The sequence below is a fragment of the Helianthus annuus genome, chromosome 11 (genome assembly GCF_002127325.2).
Source record: "Helianthus annuus cultivar XRQ/B chromosome 11, HanXRQr2.0-SUNRISE, whole genome shotgun sequence".
In the NCBI taxonomy this organism is placed as follows: Eukaryota; Viridiplantae; Streptophyta; class Magnoliopsida; order Asterales; family Asteraceae; genus Helianthus; species Helianthus annuus.
Genome location: NC_035443.2, coordinates 113,887,950 through 113,902,090, shown reverse-complemented (window position 1 = coordinate 113,902,090; position 14,141 = coordinate 113,887,950). Strand labels below are relative to the sequence as shown.

Genomic DNA, 14,141 nt, shown 5'->3' with positions numbered 1-14,141 from the left:
AATGAAGATGAAGCTAATGGATTGATGAATACAACAAGTGTTGTATTGAATCCAAACAAGTATATGAATCAGTAAAGCACCTTGGAAATCTGATATGAGCACACAATCAAAAGATCTAATGTAAACAACACTTCATTCACCAAAGAGCCAAAAGCTTGGCTAGGTTACAATGCTTGGGGTATTTATAGTGAGCTCCTGACTTGCCAGCAAATTTATAAATTTGCTGGAATCTTAACTACACCAAGTCAGGATTCCTAATTCTAGAGAATTACAAAATAAGCCCCTATACATTCAAAATAGCTACAAACTGAGACTAAACTGATCCAGCACAAGTATCAACGATCTCAAAAGTTCTAACAATATCCCCCCTAGATCGTTGCATACTTGTCTTCTCATTCTTCAGTTGTGGCGGCTGGATTCTCAGTAGCTTGCTTCTCGGGCTCTGTTGGATTTTCTTCGTTAGTTGTTGTTTCTGGTGGTGCCTCTGTCTCGGTTGGTGCTTCCGGAGTTTCTTGAGTAACAGTAGCTTCACAAGTTGGTTGGTCCTCCTTAGTGGCCCCATATGTGGATGAGGCCGGAGGTGTTGGTGTTGTTTGTGAGGTTGTGGTGGGTTCAGTTGTTGAAACAGAACTTCCTTACTTCGTTCGCTCGTGCTTCTTTTTCTTCCTTGCTTCTTTCTTCTTTTGTTCCTTTTCCTTCCTCTTCTCCATTTTATCGACCATATCCAGCATTTCTCTCTTCAATCTCCAGGCACGTTCTACCGCTCTTTGAAATAATGCTGCCTCTTCCAGGTTTGCATTGCCTGCTCCAACATTAATACGGCTAGCGTTCAGCACAGTCAGGTCTGAGAGCCCAAACATAAACACATCCATCGGATCCAGAATGCGAATATCCACATTTTCATTCGACCTTATCACAGCTTCACCGGTCTTGCTGTCGTAAAACCATTTCTTGAAATCCTTGAGAGCGACAGGGATTTCTTCTGGAAGCTTAATTCTAGTGACAACTTTGGCTGGGTTGATCACCCACGTCACTTTTCCTTTTCCGGTAACAGGATCGATGGTGGTTTTTGATACTCTGCGTCTAGGGCGCTGCGGAGTGTGATTCGGGAAACCCTTGTTACATTCTTTGGCGATTATTCGTTCAAAATCCCTCCCGATTCCTCTGTCTTCATGGTTTAGTAAGTCTAGACGCCCAAGTTCTCGTAGATCCCACCTTGGAAGAGAGAAAAGGTCAAAGCCGGTCTGAAAATACTGTATAACTCCACCCCGTCTTTTCACCACGAACATTCCTCGAAGATTATCATACATCCAACTGATAATCTTATCGGTAGCTTCAGTCTTTTCCACAGTGATAACTTGATAAAAATCCGGAAGTCGTTCTCTCTCCTTCTTGAACCATTCGGGGTGCTCAGGAGCAAATGTCTTTCCATTCTCTTGTTCATAAAGAACTTCTTCCTCAAGACCCCATTCGAGAAATTTTGCTGGCATATCATCTCGATCTACTTCTTCTTCGTCACTTTCATTACCTTCCGAAACTTTGTCAACTGACTCTAACCGCCTCTTCTTGGCTTCAGCCTCTTTTTCCTTTCGAGATGTTTCTTCTTCAATAAAAGCATCGAAGTCAAATATTTCGTCGAAGGTGAACATGGGCTTGACCTTCATTTTATCACACATGTTTCGCATCATTCTGTACAATTTCTCTAGCCCTGCTTGCTGAAATCTGATGAACTTCGACTGCTTAGCCATGTACGCAGTCATTTCCTTGTTTTTCTTCCTCTGATCTTTGAGCTTTTCCCTGAGGATGTTTGTGTCGTTCACTTGATTTTTCAACATACAGATTTCTTTTGCAACTGACGGCCCTGTGTCTTTAATTAGCTTGTCGTACAGTTCTTAAAAGGGGCGAATCCTTTGTGGAGGTACTGGCGGCCTTGAAATTCTTGTCGGCTTTACAGGAGTCACTGTGGAAGGACCTTGACTTGCTTGGACTTCATCAGGATCGACAATTAAGGTGTCAACAAACTCATTCATTCTTTGAATTTCCTCAGGAACCGTTTCTGGTCTTTCAGAGGAGGATATCTCTTTTCTTTTCAAACTCTTTTCTCTTTTCTCTTTCTCTTGCAGAGCATGAATCGCTTTCAAATCTCTGATGTGCTATCGTTGTGCTTCTGACTCGCTTGCCCTAATACCTGCCTCCATAAATCGCTCACCACTTTCAGGCGCCCTTTTCTTTTTGGGAGGCTCGTCTTCAGCCGCCTGCTTTCCTTTCCTCTTTCCTTTAGCACTTTCTCCTTTTGAGGCTGCTTCAGCTTGAGCTTGAGCAGCTCGTTGCTGTTTTTCCCGAACAGCTTCTTTGTACTTCTTGTAAGCTTCCTTGACAATCGGTAGTCTCTCTGCCCGGTACATCCAATCATGCAACAGCACCCATTCATTTGTCTTTATCTCAGTGTACTGACGGCTAGTGGGAACATGGAACTTGTAAACATTTCCATCATCTGGAAGATCCTTGTGTTGACTATTGATAAGCATCTGAATGAATCTTGGATACATTGCCCACGTAGCTCCAATTTCGTTTTCAAGCATGTAATTGAATATTAGACCCGAGAGATTGAATTTCTGATTGAGGCACAGATTCAACATAGCCGCCGACCATTCCAAGTTTAAACCGTCAAAGCCACCCTTTCGATGTGCCAGACTCATGTAGATCACATGAACAATAAATCTCCAGTCTCTGGTTAGTCCGCCTCTCTTTATTTCTTTCTTATGGCTGAAATCTCCAACATATCCCATTCCTCGAAAGCCATCTAGTATATCATCTTGACTCAGGCTTAACGGATCTTGATCATTGTCTTGAAACTTTAGAACCTGGCGTATTCGCTCTTCAGTCACCTCTACCCTTTTGTTGCGAACCGTCGATACTATGCCTCTTTTGTTGTTGATTGTTTCTGCTTTAGCATTCTCCCAAAACTCTTTAATGTGGATATTGTAGACTATAACAGATGTCTCCACTGCATATCTGATCCTGCTGGAACGCACCCATCTGGTTACATCTTCAAAATCAGTAGGCACTTCGTCTAGATTTATACTTTGATTGTGCTTTAGCGTTTTATCCCATTCCAGATTCTTCACCATACTGATGATCCTGATTGATAATGAATCTTGTGAGAATTTGATTAATGGACCGGAGATGAACAGAGAGAAGATGAGAGATCGGTTCGTTACTTGTTTGAAAAGATTTGAATAATTACAGTCGGTTAAAAAAAACTTATATATATGTACGGATTAGGATAACCAGCGAACTTATAAGTTCGCTGGTATCTTAATTTCGCCACCAGGTGATAAAATTCAACCAATTTTAATTTCGCTCGTTGATTTCAAACTTTCTCGTAAAACGTGCCCATTTTTGTTTAAAACATTGTTTATTTCGAAATATTTACAATATTGCCAAAAAAAATGGACCATTTTGACTCCGAACTTCAAGTTTCTTGCTTTGGGAGGTTCCATTTAATGCAATTTTTTTTTTTTTGAAATATCAGACGCTCATCGAACTTACCTGCAGAAGATCATATTGCCAACACTTGCCAAATTCTTAATATATTATTATTATTATTTTACTAACCAGGGCACAAGAAAAACTGCCAGTATGTTTGTCCACTTAAATCCATGCATCCTTCTTTCAACATGCCTTCGGAGAGCGCTTTTATCATGTTTTCGGTAATATTGACAAGTCTTCAATGGCCCCCACACAAGCTATTGAGAATAGAATCATTACGCCCTCGTGAGTCCCACGTCAGGACATACCCCCGCGATCAAGGTATGCGCAAAGATTCTTCATAACAGGTGAGTATATTGGCTTCATTCTCTTCAACGATAGAATGGAGATCATGTCTGTACTTTCGTACAACAGAGATCCCAAGAGCTATCGAGGGCTAAGACAGACAGTTCGGCTAACAGGTCAGTACCACCGTACAGCAGAGTTGCCAAACTAATCTATCAAAGGATTCTGGCCAGAAATGGCGCTTATTATGGATTTTGGCCAAAAATGGCGCTTATTCGACAGGGTTTGGCCTTTTTTTTATGGCACTTATTATTAAAAGAATATCATAGCGTCTAGGTCAGCATGTATCTGGATGCAGCAGAAGAACGACTATGATATCCTCCGAACGAAATACCAATATAAAGACCCGGAATCTCAGACTTTGGCAATCTGTCAACGCAAGATTTATGACCATTAAGCCATATGCCGCAACGTGTTACCCACTGAGAACGTAATGCCTGAGAAAAGCCAGAATTCTTGTGTAGACATTATGTTTTGCTCCCTAACAGCAGTTTACTCGTTGGTGTTGCTGAATCTACCGACACGTCGTTGCTTGGTACCCCGATTTCTTTTTGTTTTCTGTTTTGCAAGAAATGACAAAGTGTTAGCAATTTTCTATCACTTCCTCTCGCAGGAGTCAGATATAAGCATTCGTTTTTGGATTTTCTTAATATATCCCCCCTAAAATCTTTATTTTCGTGAGTCCATTTTGCCCGAAAATAAAATTTTTAATAAGAAAATCTTTTTGGTGGCCAACGCTTTCCGATACTTGTTTTGCTTTCAACAAACGTTTCTTTTTTTTAACAACATATTTTGATCACAAGATTCATTTCCAGTCAAGGAAATTGACCATTTCCAACCAGGTTACCAACTGGTTGAATCGGGTTTTGTCGAAGGCTTTTGTAAAAATGTCGGCCCGCTGCTGCGTTGTATCCACTGGCACCACTTGAATATATCCCTTCTCGTAAGCATCTCGAATTGCATGAATTCGAATCTCGATGTGCTTTGTTCTTGAGTGGTGTATGGGATTCTTCACAATTCCTAGACACGCTTCGTTGTCGATGAATATAGGAGTCTTCATGATGTTGATTCCATAATCCAGCAACTGATTTTGTATCCAGAGAACTTGTGAACATCAGCTGTAGGCCGCGGTGTATTCTGCTTGAGCGGTTGAGGTGGACACCGTTGTTTGCTTCTTGCTTTGCCATGAGATCAGACGATTCCCCAAGAATTGACATCCTCCTGATACAGACCTGCGATCTACTTTACAACCTGCATGATCACTGTCAGAATATGCAATAAGATCAAAATTACTATCTTTGGGATACCAAAGACCTAGTTTCGGAGTTCCTTTCAGATAGCGGAAGATGCGCTTTACGGCGATTTCATGGGATTCCTTGGGATTTGTCTGAAATCGAGCACAAAGACAGACTGCCCACATGATGTCCGGCCTGCTAGCCGTCAAGTACATCAAAGAACCGATCATTGAGCAATAGAAGGACTTGTTTACTGGTTTTCCTTGAGGATCCAGAGTGAGCTCTGTCTGAGAGGTGAACGGGGTGCTTGCAACTTTACAATCGTTCATGTTGTACTTCGTGAGAATATCTCGAATGTACTTTGCTTGATGAATAAGAATCCCATCCTCATTTTGCTTCACTTCTAGCCCCAAGAAGAAATTCAGCTCTCCCATCATGCTCATCTCGAATTTCGCCTTCATGACCGTTTCGAATTCTCTGCACAGTGCCTCGTTGGTTGACCCGAAGATAATATCATCCACGTAGATTTGAACCAGCATAACATCCTCCCCGATCTTTTTGGTAAAAAGAGTCATGTCGATCTTTCCTCTGGTGTAACCACATTCTAACAGGTATGTGGACAAAGTCTCGTACCAAGCGCGTGGGGCTTGGTGAAGACCATAGAGCGCTTTGTCCAACTTGAAGTATCGTCCTGGAAAATGGGGGTCTTCAAACCCTGGTGGCTGACATACATACACTTCTTCCTTCACTTTCCCGTAGAGAAAAGCACTCTTGACATCCATTTGAAAAACTTTGAAATTTCTATATGATGCATAAGCCAAGAATATTCTGATTGCTTCCAGTCGTGCAACTGGACCGAATACTTCTTTGTAGTCAATCCCTTCTTCTTGACGAAAACCTTGCACCACCAATCTGGCCCTGTTCTTAATCACCACTCCACGATCATCCATCTTGTTTCGAAAGACCCATTTAGTGCCAATTGGAAACTTTCCTTCAGGTAAATCTACTAGTTCCCAAACTTTAAGTTTCCTGAACTGAGACAGCTCTTCTTGCATTGCCTGAACCCAACTGGAGTCTTGAATAGCGTCTTCGATGTCACGTGGAACTGATTGCGATAGAAAAGCTGCGAAGAGACCTTTGTTGATGCTAGATGACTGCCCGCGTGCGTACTCCTTCTTCTACTGCTCCGATAACATTTTCAAGAGGATGATTTCGATTTGTCTTGTATCCGGCATTTGTCAGAGTTTCAATTTGCTGCGGAAGGTTGGTGAAGTGTTCATCCACATAAATCACTGGTGGATCATCTTCTTGAGTTGGCTCATTTACATTCGCCTGTGAAGAAGAAGCACCGTTTTCTTGGGTGTTCTCAGGCGAAGTGTCACCAGTTGCATCATTTACAGCCAAAATCGGGTCAGCAGTTGATGGAGATAGACGAGTGGTAAATGGAGTCAAACCAATGTCGGATGAGTCAAACAAAGGTTCAACTTGAGTGTCTTCAACAGGTTCATGCTCTGGGACTATCTCCGGAATTTCAAAGTTATTGAAGATCACACTCACATCATAGAACCAATCTGGAGTACTTCCGGTGTTGGTGTAATTTCCTTCTTGAAAGTCAACATAGTAAGATTCAATCACCATCTTCGTTCGTTTGTTATAAACACGGTAGGCCTTCTGTGTGAATGAATACCCCATAAAGTAGCAGATATCACCCACTGCTTCAAATTTGACGAGATTTTCTTGAGTGTTTAAAAGAGTGCACGAACAGCCGAATGGTCTGAAGAAGTCAATAAGTGGCTTTCTTTTGAAGAGAAGTTCATATGTTGTCTTTCCATGAGGTTTCACGATGAGTACCCTGTTTAGAACGTAGCATGCCGTATTAACTGCTTCTGCCCAGAAGATAATTGAAGCTTTGAGTCCACCAGCATGGTTCGTGCAGCTTCGATCAGCGTTCTATTCTTGCGTTCAGCAACTCCATTTTGTTGCGGAGTTCTGGCTGCACTGTATTGGAGATGAATTCCCTTTTCTGCACAGTACGATATGAAGGTCTGATTTTTGAACTCGGACCCGTTGTCGCTTCTGATAGACTTCACTTTTAGCTTGGTCACGTTTTCAATCAGCGGAATGAATGATTTTAAGACTTCAGCTGTCTCGCTTTTTTGCTTCAAGAAAATATACCCATGAAAACCGAGAGAAATCATCTGTTACAACCAAACAATAAGAACTTTTAGCAAGACTTTTAACACTAATAGGACCGAAGAGATCCATATGCAACAATTGAAGTGGTGCAGATATCGTGTTCACTGCTTTGGACTTGTGCGGTTTCTTATGCTGCTTTCCCTGGGCGCATGCAATACATTTTTCAGAAAATGGAAATTCTTTAATTGGAAGACCTCTAACTAAGTTTAACTTAGAGAGTTTGTTCATATTTTTGAAATTAACATGGCCCAGTCGTCTATGCCAAAGCAGTGACTCCGATTCTGAAGCTTTGGAGATTAAGCAGGTTAAGTTGTCATTTGTCTTGGCATTTTTCATGTTGAGCACGTATGTGTTGTTCTGTCTTGGAGCAGTGAGCATGATCATTTCTGCAGGAACAACATAACCGGGCTTCAGGAACAAGCATTCCATGTCATTGAAAAGCACCGAGATTCCTTTATCGCAGACTTGAGAGACACTCATGAGATTGTAACACAGCTCTGGAACATAGTTGACAGTCTCAAGCGTGAGGGCTTCGGACACTACATCTCCTACTCCAACAATCTTTCCTCCCTTCTCGTCTCCAGCAAAAGATACGAAATCACCATCAATAAAGCGAAAGTTCTTCAGCAATTCCTTCAACCCAGTCATGTGCCTTGAACATCCGCTGTCGACGTGCCAAATGTATTCCATGAGCATCCGAAGCCATTTCTGCAATTTATTCTGATATACAAAAAAATATATACAAATTAGCTAGATTTAGGAACCCAAATTTGCTTCATCTGGCTTCTGTCGTGATTTTGACCCACGTTGACCTCTTTTTGTTTCCAAAAATAGGCAGTTGATTCCACCAGATCTTTAACAGATTTCTTAAGATAATTTAATTGATATGTGACGTTAGTAAGAAAATCATGTTCTAGTTTGGAAAACTTTTTGGTTTTACAATGTTTCGCTGTATGTCCTAAACGACCACAGCGAAAGCATCTTTTATGTCTGGGTCGTTTGGTGTTAGAAGATGATGTATGTGATGAGAGTCTTGAGCTTTCTGCTTTCTTCATTTTCATGTCCACTCTGCTTTCATCTTCTGAGTGTTCTTCATCATTGTCTGAATCGGATGAGCTTTCAGACATGCTGTCCTCACTTGAGCTTTGCTCTTCACTTGCTTCGTAATTTGACTCATTGTAAATTTGATCTTTGTTTGGACTTTCTGAGTCTTGATCTTCAATGGTTTCAGAACTTGAACATTCGGAGCTTTCATCATTGGTGGATTGATCTTCACTTGAATCTTCACTTGAATCTTCACTTGAACATTCAGAACTTTCTGATCCTTGCACGTCTTCTGAGACAGTAAAGTTTGAATCTTCATTTCCATGATCTTCAGAGACACTCTTTTCTGAATCTTTCACACCTGTTCTAGAAGGAATAAATTCGGGAATTTCCTTTGTGAGGAATTTTCCGAAACTATTCTTTTTCAATTCTGGCACAAATACAGGAGATTTACAGGCAATGTTATCATCACAACACACATAATTCAAATCATGACATTCAGACACACAATGTTCACGATTACGGGTCTCAAATGTAGGCACATGGCCCTTACAGTCATCCAAGGATTTAAATTTAGGCACTTGGCCATTACAGTCATCCATCCTACTTAAATTATTACATTCATCCTTAACATTGTTTTTCTTAGAACAATTCCAGACGAACCAATTAACGGTGGAATAACTGTCGCCTGAATATCCGATTCCTATTTTTGACCCGCCGCAGTCTCCATCATCATCGCACACATCTTCTTTACACTCAATGGGATCTGCATTGCTTTTAGAACAGTTAGCGATTGTCTCATTTTTATAAAATTCATTTTGTTCAACAGAGGCCTTTTCATTTATGAGATCATTTTCGGGATGAGGAGTGGGCATAGGCACGTAGTTTTTGCTGTGTGGTGGAAAGAAAAGTTTTCTTTCATTTCCGTGCCTATCCTTATACCCAATCCCGTCTTTCACAAACGTTGGTCGTTGGCAATTTTTAATGTCAGTAAAGGCCTTTTGACTGACATTCCATTTATCTATTATAATTTGAAGTTTGTTCTTTTCGTTCAAAGCTTTTTCTAACCTTTCTGTAAGATCATTAATAATAAAATCTTTTCTAAACACAAATTCTTTAAGAGTTTGCATTTCAGCTAAAGTTGAGTTCAACTTTCTCTGATATGCAGCCTCGTTCTGTTTAAGCTCGTTGTTAAATTTTAAAGCTTTGTCTTTTTTGCCTTTCAAATTCTAGGTTTAAGAATTTGTAATGTGCCACGACATCAACGCATGCTGGTGAGCATAATTTTTCTTTAAAACTGAGTGGAATACTGTTTACCAAGTCCTTGTCAGCCTTTTCCTTTGATGAATCAGCTTTCATGGCTGTCGCTTGGACCTTATCCTTACCTTTTTCAGATGTCTCTTTAGCAACATACTTCTCTGTTTGATCACAAGGCTCCACTGAAGTAAGAATGCTTTTCAATCCCTTGTCAGCAGCATTGTCTCCAGTCGGAATTCCAGCTGTCTGCTTCTCAAACTGCCTTGTAGATGATCCACCTGAGATCTTGGCCATCAGGGCTTTGTTAACTTGCTCCTTTGCTTCAGTGATTTCTTCACTCCAATCATAGTCTTCAACGACTAAAGCTTTTGGCGTGCTGGGAGATGCATTGTTTTTGTTCTCTTCAACAGTGATTTGCTTTACAGCAGTAGTGGTTTCACTGTTTCCTTCTTTCAACAGAGGACAATTGCGCTTGAAGTGTCCTAGATTCTTGCAGTTGTAGCACCTCAGCTTAGATTTGTCAAAGCCAGCTTTTCCAAGACCCAAACGCTTGCCTGTCTTGTCTTGAAATTTCTTTAACCTCAAATTGATCATGGCCATTTGCCATTTCAGATCCATTTCTTCCATATCATCTGGATCAACCTGATACATGTCTTCAGCAGTGAACATCTCCTTTTTCAATTCTCCATACATCAGGGCTTCGTAGCTACTCAAAAATGTGTTGAAGAGTGCCACATTTTCAGTAGATACTTTCAATGCTTGAGGATCAACAGTGATTGTCTTCTCAACAAGTTGTGGAGCTTTTGATGCGCTTGCGGAAGCATTTGCGTAGATTAAGTCAGAAGCTTGTGGAGTACTGCCTCCTGATGCTAGAAATGCCACATTCTTCAATCCAGCTGAAGTTTGAGTTGACTTTGGTTGGTATCCAGCGGTGTTCATCTCTCTTTTGTTGACATCCATTTCAAAGGCTCTTAGAGTGTTGATCAGATCAGACAGAGTGACATGATTTGGATTGTTTAGGAAATCCTTCTTCATCATCATGCATTGTAGGCTCCATTCCTTGGGGAGTGAATCAAGCAGTTTCTTTATGGCAGCATGATTTGTGACAGGATTTCCCGCCTTCTTCATTTTGGTCATCATGTTAAGAAAACGACTAATGTGGTCAGAAAGGCTTTCTCCACGAACACTACAAAACATGTCGTATTGCTTCTGCACCATATCTCTCTTGCTTTCAATCAGTTCCTCATTTCCTTCATAGTACTCAATCAATGCATTCCAGAGTGCATTGGCAGTTCGGTGTTCCTCAAACATGTTGCAGTCGTTTGTAGATAGAGCCATGGTTAAAGCAGCGTGAGCACGACGATCACGTTGGATAAGAGCCTTGTCTTCATCAGTGAAGGTAGTAGCATCATTGTTAGCAACTACTGCATCTCCTCGAACTACCGTTGGAATGTGGGGTCCAGCGGTGACCGAGAGCCACAGATTGTAATCCGTGTATTCGAAGAACGACTGAATGCGGGTTTTCCAGGTGCTAAAGTCTTCAGCCCCTTTCAACTTTGGTGGACGAGTGGTGGTTCCAGTCTCAAGTTCCGCTTGAGCAATCGGACTTAGTTGATTCAACGACATGTTAGCTGATCAGACTTTAAATTCGCTGGTAAGACTTTAAATTCGCTGGTTATCGAAGACACTTATTCACCTTCGCTGACTGAACCTTGACCTTCGCTGACTGATCCTCGACCTTCGCTATGGTTTTAGTCAGTCCTGCACGAGCGATCAAGATAACTTCGCTGACAAATCACAACACAGACAGATGATAGGTTAATTTCACCGATAACCGTGATAAGAACGCTGTGGTTCAATATCACAGTTCTCGAAGTCGCATTCGATAATTTCGCTCAAGGGACACTGAATACTATGTCGCTAATGATCAGTAACTTCGCTCGAATGGTGGTCGGTGAAATTAGCGATTATGCGATGAAATCCTCAACGATTTGATCTAGTTCACTATATTCAACGCTGAGGTCGCTGTATTCAAAAATTAAATTCGCTGTGTTCAAATATTATTCGCTGTCTTCAAGATAATTTCGCTGGACAGAGGGTTTAACACGAACTAAAACCCTCTAATCACTCAAAAACATCTCAAAAACCATGTTTTGATGCAACAAAATGTCCAAAATGACTCACTAATCAAGTATTAACAACAACCTATCGATTAAACACACCAAATCAATCCATTTTAAGCTCAAAAATTTGAAAAACCTTGAAACTTTGAAAAACCTTCAAAACAATGAAAAATCTCAACAAGAACACAACAACCAAGAGCACAAAGGCTCTGATACCAAATTGTAAATCCCAATATCAATCCGGATCACAGTGGTTGGTTGTTTTAGTCCAAAACACCTATTGATTAAGTGTTTGAACTATGAAAAAGTCAAGAAAGATCAAGAATGAAGATGAAGCTAATGGATTGATGAATACAACAAGTGTTGTATTGAATCCAAACAAGTATATGAATCAGTAAAGCACCTTGGAAATCTGATATGAGCACACAATCAAAAGATCTAATGTAAACAACACTTCATTCACCAAAGAGCCAAAAGCTTGGCTAGGTTACAATGCTTGGGGTATTTATAGTGAGCTCCTGACTTGCCAGCAAATTTATAAATTTGCTGGAATCTTAACTACACCAAGTCAGGATTCCTATTCTAGAGAATTACAAAATAAGCCCCTATACATTCAAAATAGCTACAAACTGAGACTAAACTGATCCAGCACAAGTATCAACGATCTCAAAAGTTCTAACAATTCTATTAATGGTAAATGATCGTCCCAATTACCTCCGAAATCAATTACACAAGCTCTAAGCATATCTTCCATTTTCTGAATTGTTCTTTCGCTTTGTCCGTCCGTTTGAGGATGATAAGCGGTGCTTAGATTTAACTTAGTTCCCATTGCTTTTTGGAAACTTGCCCAAAAATCGGAAGTAAAACGGCTATCTCTATCAGAAACGATTGATAAAGGGATTCCATGTATTGAAACTATTTCATTTACATATAGCTTGGCTAATTGTTCCATACTGAAAGTTTCCTTCATTGGTAGAAAATGAGCTGACTTAGTTAGCTTATCTACAATCACCCAGACTGTGTCATTACCTTTTCTTGTTTTGGGTAATTTGGTAACAAAATCCATTGTTATCAATTCTCATTTCCACACGGGCATTTCTAACTATTGCAACAATCCTGAGGGTTTCTGATGTTCAGCTTTGACTTGAGAGCAGGTTAAACACTTAGAAACGTAAGCTGCTATATCCTTTATCATTCCTATCCACCAAAAAGTCTTTCTTAAATCCTGATACATTTTATCATTTCCAGGATGCATCGTATACTTAGACTTATGGGCTTCTTCTAATATATGGTGGCGTAGGTTTCCTAATTTATTTATCCACATTCTTTTCTTATGGAATCCCCAAATTCCATCTGCTCCTTGTTCTAATTCCTTAATCATTCCCTTTAATTTTTCAGTATCTTCCTTAATTACTGATTCTTGTGCTTTTCTAATCTGTTCATTTAAATCTACTTATAGATTTAATTTAAGAGAACGTACCCTTTTTGGCTTTTCATGATACTTTCGGCTTAAAGTATCAGCCACTACATTAGCCTTTCCTGCATGATACTGGATATTACAATCATAATCACTAAGAATTTCCATCCAGCGTCTTTACCTCATATTCAGCTCTTTTGCCCGAACACATACCTTAAACTCTTATGATCAGTGAAAATAGTAAACTTACTACCATAAAGGCAATGTCTCCAAATCTTAAGGGTAAAAATTATTGCTCCTAATTCTAGATCATGGGTTGAATAATTCTCTTCATGGTTCTTAAGTTGTCTAGATGCGTAAGCTATAACCTTTTGTCGTTGCACCAATACACATCCATACCCTAATTTAGAAGCGTCACAATATACTACAAAATCTTCAGTTCCTTCTGGTAACGCTAGTATGGGCGCGTGGGTTAATCTTTGCTTAAGAATTTTAAAAGCTTCTTCTTGTTTTGGTCCCCATTCAAACTTAACAGATTTACAGGTTAGCTTGGTTAAAGGAATGGCTATTCTAGAGAAATCTCGAATAAATCTTCTATAATAACCGGCCAATTCTAAGAAACTTCTAACCTTGGTTGGTGATTCAGGGTTTTTCCATTTGGTAATCGACTAAATGTCCAAGAAACTGTACCTGTTCTAACCAAAATTCGCACATTGAAAACTTAGCATAAAGTTTTTCCTTCCTTAATAGACTGAAAAGTGCGTGCAAATGCTTTGCATGATCATCTTTACTTTTAGAATAGATAAGAATATCATCTATAAAGACAATTATGAATTTATCCAAATATGGCTTACATATTCAGTTCATCATGTCCATAAATGCGGCTGGGGCATTGGTTAAACCAAATGGCATGACAGTAAATTCATAATGGCCATACCTTGTTCTAAACGCGGTTTTAGGAATGTCCTCTTCCTGTACCTTCAACTGATGATATCCTGACCTTAAATCGATTTTTGAGAAAAATCGAGCTCC

The 14,141-nt window shown here is 40.1% G+C and overlaps 1 protein-coding gene across 1 annotated transcript; it reads right to left on the bottom strand.

Annotated features, from left to right (window-relative positions):
* Window positions 1-6,928: 6,928 nt before the first annotated feature.
* LOC110888683 lies at window positions 6,929-11,195 on the bottom strand. Its single transcript, XM_035979946.1, has 6 exons — window positions 10,212-11,195; window positions 9,623-10,058; window positions 8,336-8,742; window positions 7,512-7,988; window positions 7,314-7,409; window positions 6,929-7,270 (listed from the first exon to the last, which is right to left on the bottom strand). The coding sequence occupies exons 1-6, from the start codon at window positions 11,193-11,195 to the stop codon at window positions 6,929-6,931; spliced, it is 2,742 nt and encodes a 913-aa protein (XP_035835839.1).
* Between the last annotated feature and the right edge of the window lie 2,946 nt (window positions 11,196-14,141).

What these genes read in the sequence shown, in the direction of transcription:
- LOC110888683 (XM_035979946.1), bottom strand. Translation starts at nt 11,195, where the DNA reads ATGTCGTTGAATCAACTAAGTCCGATTGCTCAAGCGGAACTTGAGACT. An exon ending in CTGCTGAAGACATGTATCAG is followed by an intron (nt 10,059 to 10,211) that starts GTTGATCCAGAT and finishes TACAACTGCAAG; the next exon opens with AATCTAGGACACTTCAAGCG. An exon ending in ATCTCTTCGGTCCTATTAGT is followed by an intron (nt 7,271 to 7,313) that starts GTTAAAAGTCTT and finishes TGGTTGTAACAG; the next exon opens with ATGATTTCTCTCGGTTTTCA.